The 17,856-nt window shown below is 32.2% G+C and overlaps 1 protein-coding gene across 3 annotated transcripts in view; it reads left to right on the top strand.

Moving 5' to 3' along the window:
• Positions 1–5,754: 5,754 nt before the first annotated feature.
• LOC139524386 (uncharacterized) overlaps positions 5,755–17,856 on the top strand; it is a 32,214-nt gene continuing 20,112 nt past the window's right edge. For 2 of the 3 annotated variants that reach the window (XM_071319156.1, XM_071319155.1), the window contains exon 1: positions 5,755–6,761. In XM_071319156.1, the coding sequence (XP_071175257.1) occupies positions 5,762–6,761 (1,000 nt within the window). In that variant the 5' untranslated portion in view covers positions 5,755–5,761. Of the gene's footprint in view, positions 6,762–16,648; positions 16,736–17,856 lie in introns of those variants that run through there. The other variant, XM_071319157.1, reaches the window with a different exon arrangement.

Raw genomic sequence — 17,856 nt, 5'->3', positions numbered from 1 at the left:
AAAGAAATAAACACAATGATCAAAAGAAAACACAAAACGAAATTCAGTATTCCAGAAAATACTACACAGAAAATAAAAACAACCCTACTAAAACAGAAGTGAAATCAGATATTTCTATTTTGGGCAGGGAAAACAGTTAAATCCTACTACAATAGTTGCCAAGGTCATGTTACTTATGACAATAAAATCCTGTAATAAGTCATATTTGGTGATAATGTGATAATGAAGGAAATGGCCATGACAAATATATGGACACCTCATTCAATTCACCTTTTCAAAATATAAAGGACTATGGAAAATCTTATTGTTGGTACAAACGGTGAATTCCATCTTTGTTAGCAGGAAGCCTCAATCAAAGACATTACCATATCCATGTAGACTTTGGTATAGCAGTCCAATAGTTATTGGTTTTGTGTTCAAACAGGTTATTTTCTGTATACACTTAAGATTAATTCAGATCTTGTACTATTGTATAAACTCTTAAAAAGCTGCCAAAGTATTGGGCCTCTTATGAGATCCGAAATTGGATGGATTAAAACGATGCAGGGGAAATAAAAGTCTAAAATAAGCAGATTACGCCCAAATTTTACTTTTACAAATTGTGACATAGATGGAGAGTTGTCTCATTAGCACTCATACCACATCTTCTTATATAAAAATATATATATATATTCAGTTCATTGTACTCACTGAATATACATGTATATATTTAAGATAGACTTACTAGTATATATAGTGACACAGTTTATCATTGGCCACTTATATTGGGGAGATGGGAATCCAAAAGGAACATTATCTTAAGATGGATATTATTCTTTTATATATTTTCTGGCAGTATACTCTTGATCTTGTTAAAGAACTTTCAGGAATGTTTGGAATGGTTTCCTTAGTTGCAATGTTCTTACTTCACTGTTACTTTAAAAGTATGCTGATAATTTTGATTATGAAATAATTCCAAGCAATATTATAGGCCTTATACATATTAACGATTACAATCTTTCCTTGCTTGATGGATATTACAACTGGTACTAATTTCCCCCGTACATTAGTTAACCCGTTTACACAGCTCCTCAATAATGTTCCACGAATTAAGATTCAAACCATTACAATATAACCGGTCCAATAATGTTCAACACTTACAACGTCAAAGACCTTCTAGCTTTCAAAGATGATTATAATGACCACGTACATTGTCCATATTGAACCAACATGCTTGAACAATATCAACTATTTTTACATCGACAGATCTAATGCAAAGTACTCTATTGTTCTAAAATCCGTAGATTCATCATTCATGACCATTTTGCCTCTTGTACCTTTTTGATAATTTCATCTTTAATTTACATTCCACATACGTTTAGCAGTTTATTTTGAATGTCTGCACTTATGTATTGTGTACTAAAGGGGGCATTACCCATGTGTTTCAGAATGGGCACATCATTTAATTTCCATTATAATAAACGGAGGAAATTACCGTCTTCTATCTGTTTTTCCTTATTCCACTTGTGTCCTTGAAAAGGAATATTCTGTTGACCTAAAACTACTACGGTGTCTTTTATTCGTAATTGTATTTCTCTACTTCTTTTCATAATTTTTTGAGATACAAACATATATATCTTTTTCTTCTTGTAGACACAATTTTTTATAGTTTTAATTGCCGCCTTTTCATTGGTTTTTGACTCGTTGAGGGATAGTTGTATTTCTCCTTGGACCCAGTGGCATTTTCCCAATCGTTAAACCCCTTGTCTGTGAAAGCATCTCCGTACTTTGTTATTACAAAACGCTAAACAGTTTATGCAAAACGCTGCATCTTTTTGGATTCAATATCTCAACAACGATATTTTTCTTGGAGGTGTATCCACGTCTACTGTTGCAAGAAACACAACATAGAAGATGATATCTTATTGTTTGGTATGTCGATTTTTACTAAGTATGCTTTTTGAGGTTTTTGATGGGGTTCGTTTTCACCAGTCTTTAGTTTTATTTTGTTGGTTATGTTGATTTATTTTCTACTAAAGCAATTGGATTTCTTTGTGGTGTTTTAAAGACTGTTTTTATGTCATGTTTCTTTTTTTGTTTTTACTGCATACCATTTTTAACTGTCTATTTGTTACCTTCCGCCCCTGAAAGATTTAGATAATAAACAATCAATGAAGTCATAATGGTATTTTGTATTAGCTAAAACTCATTTGCTAAGGAACATAAATGATATGTGTATGTTCATTTACTGATATTTGAGGGTATGCATACTTTTGATCAAGCAATAATGATTCGTGCAATATTCAAAAAGAAGGGTACAGTAATGGTAGTACTTTTGTTATTAACACAAGTTCACCTATTTTAGTTAAAAGTTGAAATTAGGTTTAAAAAATCCACCAGATTTGTTTTTCTGCAGTTCTTTCATCCAATAAAACTAATTGTGGAGTCACACAAACTGTGATAGTATACAACATACATTTCCCATTTTCATTTGAATAACCAGAAATGAAAAGATATCACGTCAATGTATGTAGTACAATCGTTAACTTCGTGACCATATATTAGACCAAAGCATTGTCTTCGTATCCTATTTTGATAACATTATTTAAAAACCTTTGATAATAGCCATTAAGTGTTGTAGAGTTCGTCATTGATGCAGTCCATTAATGATAAGATATTAGAAATTCAGAGGTTCTTAAAGGGAGAATTATTTTTAAATATTTCTTTTTAAAGTTTGCAATTGTATATCAAAATTCCCGTTACACATGCAAATTGTTATTTGAAAAACTCTTTTCAAATGTAAATTAACACACACGCCTAAAAAAGGACAACAACGACAAGCAAGGTTAGCGATTTGGTACTAGTGTTATAAGAAGTCCATTGTTACTTAAAAAGGTAAAAAATGTCATGCAGCACTTAGAAGACAGAGATGAGTAGCAGTCACCCACTGATCTGACTTCCTGCTTTTATATATAAAATGTTTGACACAGTGGCTTCATTAACAGTTTAAAGGAAAAAGGTAGGGAATGTTAATTCATAAAAATCTTGCATTATCTTGATATTATTTTTTCCTATTTTATTTTTAAAAGAAATTTTTTAGTTCAGAATTATTGCCCCCTTTCGTCCGTCTATCACACATATCTAATACGAAATCTCACGCAGATTATAATTTCGGACGAGACAATGAACGAATTTAATCAAGAACAGATATATCGCAACATAAATTTTTTTAAAATTAAGTAATAAATCAAAAGTTTTGATAAAAATAGACAAATGTATTATTGTTATTATTATCATCAATAATACTGTGTTATAATTATAATTAATAGCATTGTTATAATGAAAATTGTTATAATTATAATGCCTGTACAAAGTCAGGAATATGACAGTTGTTTGAGCTTTTGCTATTGCAATTTGATTAGTGACTTTCTTTTTTGAATTTTCCTCGGAATCCAGTTTTTTTTGTGATCTTACTTTTAACACTTAATATTACTACCTCGATGATGTATCATCTACGTTAACAGATAAAACAGATTTTATAATATGACAAAATAATCCAATCGTTGGAGCGAGAAAAAATGAATTATGAAAGCAAGCTTATAATAACTGGGACTAATATACCCTAGCCGTATTGGTCACCACTTTTTGGAACATTTGGTCATCAGTGCTCTTCAACTTTGAACTTGTTTTGGCTTTCGAACTTTTTCATCTGAACGTCACTGGTTAGTCTTGTGAAGTCGAAACGCACGTCTGGCGTATTAAATTTTAAACCTGGTACCTTTTGTTAGCTCCTATTCGTGTGTTTCTCTGTCCTATATGTTCTCCCATTTATTTGTATTGTAGTCCTGTCATGTAATGTTGTCATTTTAATGTTATATTTAACATTGCCATAAAAGCGGGAGGTTTGGCATGCCATTAAAACAGGTTCAACCCACCATTTCTTTTCTTAAAATGTCCTGTACCAAGTCGGGAAAATGGCCATTGTTATATTATAGTTTGTTTATGTGTGTGTTAAATTTTAATGCTGTGTTTCTGTTGTGTCGTAGTTCTCCTCATATATTTGTTGCGTTAGGTGCGTTTCCCTCAATTTTATTTGTAACCCGGATTTGTTTTTTCTCAATCGATTTATGAATTTCGAACAGCGGTATACTACTGTTGCCTTTATTTATACTAACTTAGTATTATAATACTCAAGGAAGAAATATTATAAATTCCAAATCTTACTTAAATGAAGAGCTTAGAACAAAAAGTATAACTAAAGTTGGACACGGAATTAAAGCTTTGCATGAGAGAGATATATGGGACTGTCATCAAAGTGAGAGGTTTAGCGCTTCAAAACCAGGTTTATCCACCATTTTCTACATTTGAAAATGCCTGTACCAAGTCAGGAATATGACAGTTCTTGTCCATTTGTTTTTGATGTATTTTGTCATTTGATTTTGCCATGTGATTATGGACTTTCCGATTAGATTTTCCTCTGAGTTCAGTATTTTTGTGATTTTAATTTTTCCTTAATCCAAATAATTCCCTAGATTTTGTAGCAGCAAATTCTAACAAAACAATATAAAATCGGTTTAAAAATTTCAAATTATTGATAGAAAATGGACAAACGGTACAAGTACTTTAAGGTCAGCTTTTGATAAGATTGTTCTCAGATAAAAAAAATTGTCGAAGAGTCATTAGGTATAGCAATGATAATATTCTTTGGTGTTGTGATAATTAAAAAACTTTATAGAATTTACACCACTTTTTTTCTTGCAGTGAATACCAACTTAATATATTATCATTATCTGATGTATTTATATATTTTTCATACTGATGCATTCTTCAACTTAGAAGTTAGAAATATATATTCATTATATGCTATTTTTTTGAACGGTAAAATTTTCATATTTTTTGTGGCAAAGGAGCAACATTGTTTTATGTAAGGTCAATACAATCGTTCCGTCATTGCATCCATGGACAATACAGAACAAATTATGAAGTACACATTGAACAAGCCAATGCCATGGCAATCATAACAGTAGACAAAAATCTGCTGTATTCAATGGCAAAACAATCATTTTGAAGCCCAAACGGAAATACAATCATTTTGAAGCCCAAACGGAAATACAATTACCATTGTATCTGCCTTTATAAAAGCAGGTAATAGTATGGTGCGATCATTTCTGTCTATACCTAGTGCACGTAGCAGTCTTTTTTTACGTTAAATATATTTTGATAATCGACTCAATTGTTCCTTATATTGATTAACTTTTGACCTTTACCGATTAATATGATGGATTTGTGCATTCATATTGGTTTGACAAAGAGCTTTTCACGTTTTATTCAAGAGGTTTTTTTTGACATGTATGATGTTTGAATTTTAGTTTAAGGCGTAACAAAATATTTCGATAGAAAATCGAAGAAAAGATCTGTAAATTTATGCACGTATTTGATGTAACTATTTTCGAATCAAATACTGACAACGTTAACATAGTTACATAGTTTTCACGTCGGAAGCATTTTTCCTACGCGCATAGTGATATTCGATGACTAACGTGCATGCCAATATAGTGAGATCTGCACCAAGATCTACCCCCTTTATCGGATTATTGAGATAAAAATTTCGACATTTAATTGTAGAGCTGCTTTGAACGTTAACACAACTGTCAACTACTGTTTACATTCAGATTACTATATTACCCAAAACTAACACTACCACTGTAATGATAATTGAAATCTTCCTAATTTGTCTCTAATCGTTATACACGCATTTCTTATCGTTCTAGATTTGTAAATAATGACGACTAAAACGCAAGCTAAAATCTTAACAAAAACGAATTTCTTGAATGCTGTTCATGTGGTAAATGGTAAACCTTTTGGCAAAGTGAGAAAAGTTAAAAAGCAAGTATTAATGGACCAATATCTCGACAATTTAGAGTGTAAACCAAGTAAACAAGCAGCTAAAGAAATAACGAATGGAACCGATGGTATTCAACCAAATGGACATCTCAAAGTACAAAAAAGGACCGGCGAAAATTTAAGACATGACAATGATGATTCTGAAAATCAAAGCAAACAACGCAACAGGAGTATGCAAAATGGTTTTACTGTATTGAAAACAGGAATGATAACTACTGAAAACAACAATGAAGAATTCATAACAATATATGATGCCAAAAGACAACAACAAAATGCAAGTACTTCTAATGCTATATTGGATAATACTGTGAATGGAATACATGGAAGAATAAAAAATAGAAAGGTTCGAAGAGACAGTAATGTTAATCCTATTCGGAAAACATCTTTTTTGTTAATGGAAGATACTGTGAATGGGATGCATGGACAACAAGAAGTTCGAAGAGACAGTAAAGGAAATCCTATTCGGAAAACATCTGCTTTGTTATCAGAAGATACAGGAAGACCTGGAAGACGAGATTCAGTTGTTGCCATGTCAACAAGAAGATACTCACTATCTCCATCTGTATCAAAATCTAAAGTAAGGAAAACCAGTTTTGTAGCACCACCAACAGCTACCAGAAGAAAGAGCTTGCAGGTTAACGGTATAATTAAAAACAAACTTTCCAAACGTACCAATACCACACAATTACCAGAAGCAGCCGTTCGACGAGAAACAAAGCAAATTACATTGGATGTATTAATACAGCATTGTGATGAGAGTTCGTCATTATCAGTTGATGTTGAAACAATAGCTAGCAGTCTTAGTGCATTGTACCCATCATTTGACATAGAAATAAATGGTGCTGAAGGGATGTGTTTGTACTCCAAAAACAATTCAAGTAAGTTGTTTTATTTAGCTAACACTTCACACTATAACATAAAGTATGTGATGAACTGATAACAGTAGCTATGGGATTTATTTTTTAGATTTCTTTTATTTTTTTGTGTGTTTTCAAGCATTTTACCTTATTTCGTATATTTTATAACTGTACGATAATTCAAGCAAGATATGGTAATGTATCATTATTTTGAGACCCGTTTTTCTACCCAGTACATCTTATTAGCCACAAATTATTGTGGCCGATTAAGGCCATTTCGCGTTTTGGCGTTTTGGCGTTTTCGTTTTTCATATTCTATAGGGCGAAAATGTGAAATCGCGAAAACGCGAAGTCGAAAAGGCGAAAACGCGATGTCGAAAACGCGTAATCGATTTCGCGTTTACGACTTCGCCTTTTCGCGGTTTCGACTTCGCGTTTTCGCCTTTTCGCCTTTTCGACTTCGCGATTTCGCCTTTTCGCGTTTTCACGATTACGCCTTTTCGCGTTTTTTACGCTATACATATTATAATAACATATCATTTTAAAATATAATTGGAGACAAGACTACAAAGTATAAGTCTTCAAATGATTGTCATATAAAATTCATATCTGTGGTTTACTTTAAATATTTTCATAAATTAGACAATTCCTTTAATACATTCATTGTTTCAAATACACTATCAAGTCATTATCTTTTTAAAAGTGTCAAAATAAGTTAAGGCACAATGTAAACTGTAGGCGGTTTTTGTTGTTGAAATTATATGTTGTTTATATACATCTATTGTTTACATGTGTATATTAGTAGATTAATTATGTTTTAGTCATGTAGTTGATATTGTATTTAGAGAGCGTTATTTAAAATTGGTTTAATCCAAATGAGATACTCTATTTAAATAAAGATATTATCATTATTATTATTACTGAACAAATTTAAAAACAGATGCATTTGTATGAAATGCCTTTGAGTATACAATTTGCTTGAAATCATATTCTTGACATTTCAAAATATATTTGTTAATTGACCAGATTCAGTTTCTCTATTTGTTTTGTTAATCTGGTTCTGACACGGGGAGGATTGTTGTTATTGTCTACCGCATTCAACAGTATATCCCTTGTCCCTTGGTGTCTCCTGTAGATGAACAAACTTCCATCTTTGAAAAGGACAGGTCTTAGGATAGCTTCGCGAAACCGTTACTAGTTTTATGTGACAAAAGTCTTATCTCCACAATGTATTAAATTTTAAACTTTTTTTCACACAATCTATTTTAAATATTAAAATTTTTAGATTCACAACAAGAGCATTAAATGAAATATTATGTATTTTTAGTAACCATGGCGATAATAATGATTAATTTCATTTATTTTAAAATGTCCCAACTATAACAAATAGATAACGTAGATACCTTAGCAGTATTATTTATATCTAAACAAACATCTCACATGTCATGTCAATCTACTTTTCATGATCAAACATTGGAATTCGGTTTTTAAGAGTTTAAGTTCATGTTTATTTATAAACAATGCATATTTTTGACACGATATATTGTATGATAAAATACCAACCTATCGTGCTTGCATATTGTTTATACAGTACCATGCGTGCATATGATCACGCCGTTAGATTGTCCTTATAAGTTGCATCCAAAGTTATATACAAGTGCTAACTTATGTTCGAACACATTATCAGTTCAATTTTAATGTTACGGTTCTTTTGATAATCTATACTTCTAAAGGAAGACTCCGACTTCATTAGTCGCAACTCCTCTGAAACCATACAAAGTCGGAAATATTTGTGATACGACGTATAAATGTAGTATTTTGTAGTTCCTGAATCAGTCTTTCAAACAATCTGTTTTCCACAGAAACGCCAACTTTTGAGAAAATATCTAATCCGGAGACCGTTATCGACACGTGTTTTATACGCTTTTGCTCACGCTCAGTCGACGTACTGCCCGCGAAATTTAAAAACATTTTATTTCAACTTTCCCAATTGTACCACGATTTGGCGAACTTCTTTTAGTATATGTATGAATAGAGAAGCCGCCAATGAATCAAATGCAATGTAAACCTGTAAAAACTAACCTGTCTGGAAGAGCCAGTGTAAGCTTTTCATAATACTTCGTCGTTCTTTAAAAGAGTTTTTCTCTTCCAGATCATTTGCAACCAACATGGCCACAAGCATCCCTAGAGTATCTTGTTGTTATATCTTTGGAACATGCGATTTACCTACTGCTCGTCTTGACCGAAATTGTCAAACGACTCAGTAAAGGAGTTGTGAGCTTTAAATGACGATTTGTACTTTTTTGCGTTTGTTTTAAAAACTATGATAAACAAAGCGATTCTTTAATTTGCAAAAGTAATCTGCAAGAAAATCAACATTATCGAAATGTTTAGTCGACTTCGTATAGGAGCTATTGTCCTTGCGCGACGAGTATTTATCCATTTCTATGTGTTTTGTAAAACTTTTAAACATAGAAAATAATAAACCAGACAATACTTTCAAATACATCAAATGGCCGAAATCATCCGTCCATTTCATAATCGACTTATTTCCCTGTAATGCTGATTTGTACCCATCTTTGTGGGTTTTTTTGTGGAATCTTCGTAAAAAGAGAGAAATTGTAAACAACAAGAATGATCAAAAAGGCTTATATTTTGCGTTTAATTTGCTGTAATCGTAAACTGTATTATATAGAGACAAAATGTATACATCACAATTATTAGCTTAACAAAATCTCGAAATAAGTCAACATGACCAATATCGTCGACTCATATTGCCATTCAAAGACTAGTGTTGTCCATTTTGTGTATGTGTGGTCTTTTTTCTATTTTATATCTCTTCTAGTTAAAAGAAGCTGTAGCAAGTTAAAATGAGTTGAAATTAAAAAGATTTACAAATATTCCAGCATGATCAAAATCAATAATTTACTTCTTACAGGCGTTTTTTGTTCTTAGATGACAATTTCCACCAATTTGTACCGTTTATGACAATTTATTGTTAAATACAGATAAAGAATAACTGTAAACAAAAACTTAAAACAAAATATATAATCAACATAAGCTCAATAAACAGTTAAACGTAACTGAAACTTTCAAATGACTTTAAAAAGGAGTGTGTTTACTTTGAATAGCGAGGTCCTCTGCGTCACAGTCTCCACTTTAAATACAAACTATCTCTGCGGCACTGTCTCTACTTTAAATACCAATTCTCTCTGCAGCATCGTCTCCACTTTAAATACCAATTCTCTCTGCGACACCGTCTCCACTTTTAATACCAATTCTCCTTGCGGCACCGTCTCCAGTTTTAATACCAATTCTCTCTGCAGCACCGTCTCCATTTTAAATACCAATTCTCTCTGCGGCACCGTCTCCAGTTTTAATACCAATTCTCTCTGCGGCACCGTCTCCAGTTTTAATACCAATTCTCTCTGCGGCACCGTCTCCAGTTTTAATACCAATTATCTCTGCGGCACCGTCTCCACTTTAAATACCAATTCTCTCTACGGTACCGTCTCCACTTTAAAAACTAATTCTCTCTACGGTACCGTCTCCACTTTAAATATCAATTCTCTCTACGGCACCGTCTCCACTTTAAATACCAATTCTCTCTGTGGCACCGTCTCCGTTTTTTAAATACCAATTCTCTCTGCAGCACTGTCTCCACTTTAAATACCAATTCTCTTTGCAGCGCCGTCTTCACTTTAAATACCAATTCTCTCTGCAGCACCGTCTCCACTTTAAATACCAATTTTTCTCTCTGCGACACCGTCTCCACTTTAAATACCAATTCTCTCTGCGGCACCGTCTCCAGTTTTAATACCAATTCTCTCTGCGACACCGTCTCCACTTTAAAAACCAATTCTCTCTACGGTACCGTCTCCACTTTTAATACCAATTCTCTCTACGGTACCGTCTCCACTGGAAATACCAATTATCTCTGCGGTACCGTCTCCACTTTAAATACCAACTATCTCTACGGTGTCGTCTCCACTTTAAATACCAATAATCTTTGAGGCACCGTCTCCACTTTAAATACCAATTATCTCTACGGTACCGTCTCCACTTTAAATACCAATTATCTCTGCGGTACCGTCTCCACTTTAAATGCCAATTATATCTACGGTATCGTCTCCACTTCAAACACCAATTATCTCTACGGTACCGTCTCCACTTTAAATACCAATTATCCCTACGGTACCGTCTCCACTTTAAATACCAATTATCTCTACGGTACCGTCTCCACTTTAAATACCAATTATCTCTACGGTACCGTCTCCACTTTGCATACTAATTCTCTCGACGGTACCGTCTCAGCTTTAAATACAAATTCTCTAACGGTATCGTCTCCACTTTAAATACCAATTCTTTCGACGGTACCATCTCGCTTCAAATAGTGGGGTTTTTAACGAAATATCTTTTTATGAATCAAGGCTCTCTATGGTATCGCCTCCGGTTGAAATTACCTATGCTGTCAACTGTATCGTCTCCACGAAGTTACACAGGTGCTCTCTCAATACCATGTTCGATATTCAAATACGTGTAACAGATACTTTATGAATCAGAACGAAACAACTCCTCATTAAAACTAAGGCTCTCACCACTTCAAACACCGAGGCTCTCTTCTATACAGTCTCCACTTCACTACGGTACCAATCAATACCAAGACTCTCTTTACGGTTCCGTTTCCACTTGGAATACCAACACTCTTTCTATAGTACCTTCTCCATTCAAAATTTTCAAGGTGTTATCCAACTTTTGAAAAACCTCATTCACGTTGTTCCAGCATAGCTGTGTCTAATCTAACGATAGGTGAAATTGTTTATATTGTTTATTGAGATTTCTGTTTAAGTGATCTGACAAATAATTTGACCATGCATTTATGATACATCAATCTAATTTTGATTCATTAATCAGAAAACAAAAACTTATAATTAGGCCAACCTTAAAAATATGTTTGTTTGCAGTTTTCCGACTGTACCTTCAGACTGAAGGGTCGGTAGGTAGGAAAAATATTTTATTTTATCAGCCAAAATACAGTTTAAACAAGCAGTTACACTAAACCAAGTTTCTTGTGAAGAAAAAAAAACATTTTAAAACAACAAACACTGGACATGCTGAAAACCAACATCAAATGAACAGGCATTTTCAGATAAAAAACTTTTTAACCAAAACTGAAACTTTAACATAGTGTCATTATCCAATTTATGACATAAAATATGGTATAATTATTAAATACGGGAACACTTATAAACAAGGAATGTCATTATGACTAGAACTGTTTTAAAGAAATATATTCAGACATGTATGCTTCTTGACTAGAATGTTTTCATGAGTAGAGTATTTTCATCAGAAAAATGTAGATATTAAAGATTTATAAGACAATGTATTAAAGAGTGTATTTTTAATAATAAAAAAAAAATAACCATTGAATCTTCCTCAATTGAAAAAAAGGCAACTTGAAAAAAAAGTATTAAGACATTCGACTGTTTTCATATTTCTAACAATATTTAATTGTATGTGATAAGGTTATACTTTTGCCAGGCTTTAATGAAAACCAAAGAAATCTAAAGTTTGGGGTGAAATCCATAGCACACCATTAAAAGTAAATGGTCTGTACTGAAATGTTTTTAATGCATAAAAAAAATTGGCAGCATAGCTCCTAAGGACATGTTTTAATTGAATTCACACAGGCCACATAGTTTGGGTATATTTAAAATCCATTATTAAAAAAACATTTCAAATGAGCCCATTTCTCCGTACAGGCGTGTTTACAGATATTCATGAAGATTTAAGTCACGGAGGAGTGGTTTCATCTTTGTCGTATTCACAACGATTTGTAGAAAATATGCCATACTTCAAGCTGCTGTCGAATTATTTAACCACTGAAATTGGTTCCATAAAGTCAGGCTCTACAGATTCTGTACCCGATTTGTTTGAGACAGAATGGTTATCGTGTCAGTTATGAATATCCGCTGCATCATCGTCAATGATATCATCACACATCATTACATGTGCCTGAATCTGTATAAACAGTTTACTAATAAACTTTTTTGTTTGTTATCTGCTTAAAAATGACACGAGACGACAGCGTAAAGTACTCCTCCGTGACTTCATGGACACCTGTAAACAATTTCCATGTGCTTTATCATTAAATGGTCACATGAAGGGAAAACGGTAGTATTTAATTTTCCCAGCATTAGGTTGGCCTTTTGTGTATTCAAGACAGGGCGTAGGAAGTCAACTTAAGAGCGCTGTGATTGGATGTAAGGGTACAATATATTTTTTTATTTATCTATGAATAACTGCAGTGTGTATATTTACAATATAAATTTTGAAACCTATTGAAATATTTTCTAGAGAATTATTCGAAAAGACTTGCAAAATTTCATAAATTTGGTGCAAAATGACGGTGGGCATGGATAACATAAACAAGCTCCGTTGGAAGTTGGTCATGATACTATTTGGCTTTAATTTTTAAAACACAATAATAAAGTACTAACTCAACATGCATAGAACTGTTTTATCCAGGTTTTTATCTTAAAAAGTGGTAAGTTTAGAAAATGTTAATATTGTCGCCTATGGCAGAATAAATAGTACTGTTTTCCCTGAACGCTTGACGGGAAGCTAAGAAAACCGAACTTGAAATGCGTAATTGACCCAGACTTTAAATAATTTCCGAAAAGGACCCAAAGTTCCGGATCGCGTCAATAGAAGTATTAAAAAAAAAATTCTTCAAATTTAAAGCAATAAAATTTTCACAGTCGGGAGGATTTTCAAGGGTCGGTCGGTAAACTGCAAATAAACAATATTTTAATTTAAGCCCTATAATTTTATGTACTAAATGAAAAAGCAAATGAGTATGATTTTTTTTTATGTCCTGTTCATATTCTAAGTATCCTCTGCTTTTCAAATTCTCAATATTTTGTATATATATACAAAATTAATTGACAAAAGAAAATATTTTTATAAATACGAGGCAAATATACAGAAGTGAGGCTCTGAAAACCCGCTTAACCAGATAATGTCTGATGAGTATCAGAGAGATATGGATAGCAGTAAGTATACCAGATAATGTCTGATGAGTATCAGAGAGATATGGATAGCAGTAAGTATACCAGATAATGTCTGATGAGTATCAGAGAGATATGGATAGCGGTAAGTATACCAGATAATGTCTGATGAATATCAGAGAGATATGGATAGCGGTAAGTATAAGTAAAAGTCGATGAAATATAAAATAAGTGCATCGAATCAAATGTATTTGTTAAAAAAACGAAATTCCGAATAGCCATAGTCGGTTAACAAAAATCAAGATTCTTTTATTTGTAGTCTTAATTAAAGAAGAAAAGTTTAGTCCATTTTATTTGAATACAGCCGACAAATAAGACTTTATATTGACGAGTTATTTTGAGTAGTCAAATTACATGAAAAAAGATTTGTTTGTTGTTCAAAATATGAATCAGGTGTCAAATGTAGAAAGATACAATAAGTTCGTATATCACACAGTAGACCTTATTTCCTTTAAACTGAATTAACTAATTTCTTCTGTTGTCTAATCATATATCCAACAAATATCAAGAGAGACATTCGTCTCGATATGTCATTTTCAACATTGTCATTGACAACTATATTGAAAGGTTGAAATGTGGATAGTATACTGGGTAAATATCTCTGAGTGTACAAGACTTATTCATTCGTCTGCGATTCACCAAGAAGCTATGCGGGCTTGAATATATTTTTTTCCCCTCAAAATTATGTTCAATATTACGTAGGTTATAATTTCTTTCTTAAACCAAAAGCTGGTTTCGTAGCACCTTACTGTGTGTGTTACGATTAATGGAAGTATGTCTCTTCGGTTTTATTGTTATTTATCAAAATATGTTTTGGGCCAAAAAAGGGGGTATTCTATAATATCGAAACTTGATTTTGCATATTTCTTAAACATATGAATAAAGGTCTTCTTTATGGGGGAATAAAAGATGGAATTCTATCAAATAAAACAAAAGCATGTTTGCGGGGAGCGGGTTTCAAGATTACGAACAGAGTTAAAAATAAGAGTTGAAATTTGAGAAAAATCGCTTTCAAACATTTCTAATGTATCCGACATGTGATGTTCGTGTACTTGAATTTGAACTTAATAAAATAATAATGTTCTTGATCTTTATTCAATAAGATGAAAGATTCCAGTTAAATTGATAGAATTTGTTTTTAAATTCTGTGTAAACTTTAGTGGTCGGAGATCATAAATATGAATTTTCTTTTTTTGCGACCACGTAGTTTCATAAGAAAGGATATGACATTTAAATATGTATAATTAACACCGCGTAATATATAAAATATGAAAATTCCAATACTTATACCACATTTTGTCATACGAGTTTTACAAACTTATAATTGCTGTTATCTATATCACGTGACAATTAACAAGTGGCACGAGTATCAAATGTGATTTTCAAGCTAAAACACCATTGTTGAAAGTATTACGCAGAAATAAAACATATATTTATTTAGTTTCCTTGGTTACTAATTATAAACTAGACTATCTTTGCAGTGCTTAGTATTCTACGAATTTGTATAAACGTGACTGTATTTCCGGTTCTATGTCATTAAATTTCTTTTTATGTATCTTATATCTATTGTAAATAAATTGACAAGTTTGGAAAAGACAAGTATTAAGATAAGTGCGGAATAAATAATATAATAAAAGAAATAGTTTGGTTTATTATTGAACGGTCGTTAAAGAGAACTACCGCCCTCTTTGTTTAACTTTGGTCTTGAGTCATCTTATCTTTAAAGTACACAGAAGATTTTAAGGCTTTATTTTCCTGTCATGCTTGAGCTGAACGTTTAATTGTGATATATTGAAGAAAAAGCCAAAGAAATAAACTGTGGTATCTGATTAAATGCACAATGCTTTATTCCAAATGTTTGGGAAGCCCGTTACAAATATTTTAAGCACCATAATATGAGGGTCTAAGTAGAATAACCAAAGCCACATAAGGTCAACTTATGTCGAAGGAGTGGCAGCCTTTGTTGCAATGCCATATTTTATTCTTCATTTGAAGAAAAAAACCAAATGAGAGTTACATTAAACAAAAAAATGGTGAATTATATCCATTAACTAGACACAGTTAACATCCTGAAATATATACACCTGACATATTCAATTGAACCGCATATAGATTATGTTAATTCCAATTTTCAAACAAATGATGTTCTAATAACTCAATAGAGGCATATATGTAGTGCATGCGTCTACTCTTACAAACTTACACGCTTCGAACAAAATAGTGACGTTTATCCTTGGTTTCATGGAAATTAACAATGCTTTGTATTTTTAAGATAAAATTTTTTTAGCTGAGAAGCATTCCAACCATCTTGTTTTATTGTGTAAAGTAACAAAAAGTGACGTTTGAAGTTATAATAATAAAGGTTAGACCTACATATATAAAATCCGTTTGTAATATGATACCAAGTAACGTAACCATTTGCTAGCGAAGATGACTTGAAAAGGATTCTGTATATATATATATATATAAAAAACTATCAAAATGTTTAATATATAATTTCAGCACTGCACTCATAAGTAGTCTGCATTCAATCAGGGTCATGAAGTAAATATATTTCGTGATTATAAGATAAATAACACATTCTTTTTCAACAACTAATCGAAATGAATATTCATGATTTATTATCTTCGTCATAACTCGATTAAAATATTAAAAATCAAAATGAAAAAGTTTATTAGATACAATTGTTTCTAAGCAAATAATACACCAGGGTAGCAACTATATATAGATACAGCTTGATGAAAACAAACACTGTAAGCTAAACATTAAACAAAGGTTGAAAGGCCAATATTGTTGATGGGTGTATGTACTATTTAACACGGATTCCATCCACGCCCAATTCACAACTGTTTTGGACGACAAAGAGAGCTGGTCTCTCTTAGATTACAAGAGCTGGTCTCTTAAATGAAATAGTAAAGCAGTTTGGTAAGTTAGTTTTGAAATAGAAATTATTCGAAGTATGTATATGTATTGTTTTTATCTCAGATAGAAATCTACTTTGTTAGGGACCAACTATTTAACTTTAACGGGATGGAGTGGGGTTTTTTTTTGGGGGGGGGGGGGTAAGAATTTTTGTCTGATTCAGATTTTTTTCAAATTTAACACTATGAAATATGGGGGAAAATCGATTCTGAATAATTTTATTTTGTCATCAGCTGGTTCACAATATTGTTTCCGTCAAATTGGAGATCAGAATATTTTTAAAGGAAAAAAATACACATATTTTTAGCTAAATGCTCGTACCCATATGACTGTTATCAATTGAAACCATTAAAATCTTTGATTACATAATCAGGAAAAGGGACCAGTTGTAGAGAGGAGACAGTGTCGTGAAAACTGTAAATGTTTTTATGCCCCTTACATCATTCGATGAATGTTTATTTATTTATCTTATAATCGATTTATATATAGAGTGGGGGGCCCATATTCGCCGGGGACACAATTTCGCCGTTTTATGATTTTGAGGTGTAATCACTTCAAAGGATGGCTGAAATGGAAGAAATATGCCAATAAATTATAATCTTATAACAAATATGATTATTTTTTAAACTTAAACAAAATTACGGCACTAACTGCAAAAGATCGAAAAACGGACAACGATTTTCGGTCAATTTCCTGAATGAAAAACAGGATTTTCATAGATTTTTTTCTTAGCATTTTTTTTTGACTGATTGGCCTAAATTTCTGTTTTTTTTACACCTTTAAAATGTCTGCTGTTCATCTAAAATGAAATTTATTTGATAAATATTATATAAAGCTGCAGTTATTTGGTTTTAAATATATGTGTAAAAACGGCGAATATGTGTCCCCCATTGACAAAACTTCAGGAAATTTCAAACACCTTTTAATCTTACTTTACAGATGATTATTTTAAAACAAACATGTTTTCAAGCTTAGGAATGTTTTGCATTTGAAGTTATCTTCATATAGAAATATCAGTATACTTCAAAAACATATAGACCTGAACATAAACTGTAGAAAACATGGAAAGATATGGCGAAAATGAGCACCCCACTCTATATATATATCTATATCTTGCTGTCATT

The sequence above is a fragment of the Mytilus edulis genome, chromosome 5 (genome assembly GCF_963676685.1).
Source record: "Mytilus edulis chromosome 5, xbMytEdul2.2, whole genome shotgun sequence".
Taxonomy (NCBI): Eukaryota; Metazoa; Mollusca; class Bivalvia; order Mytilida; family Mytilidae; genus Mytilus; species Mytilus edulis.
This window is presented reverse-complemented; position numbering and strand designations above follow the sequence as displayed.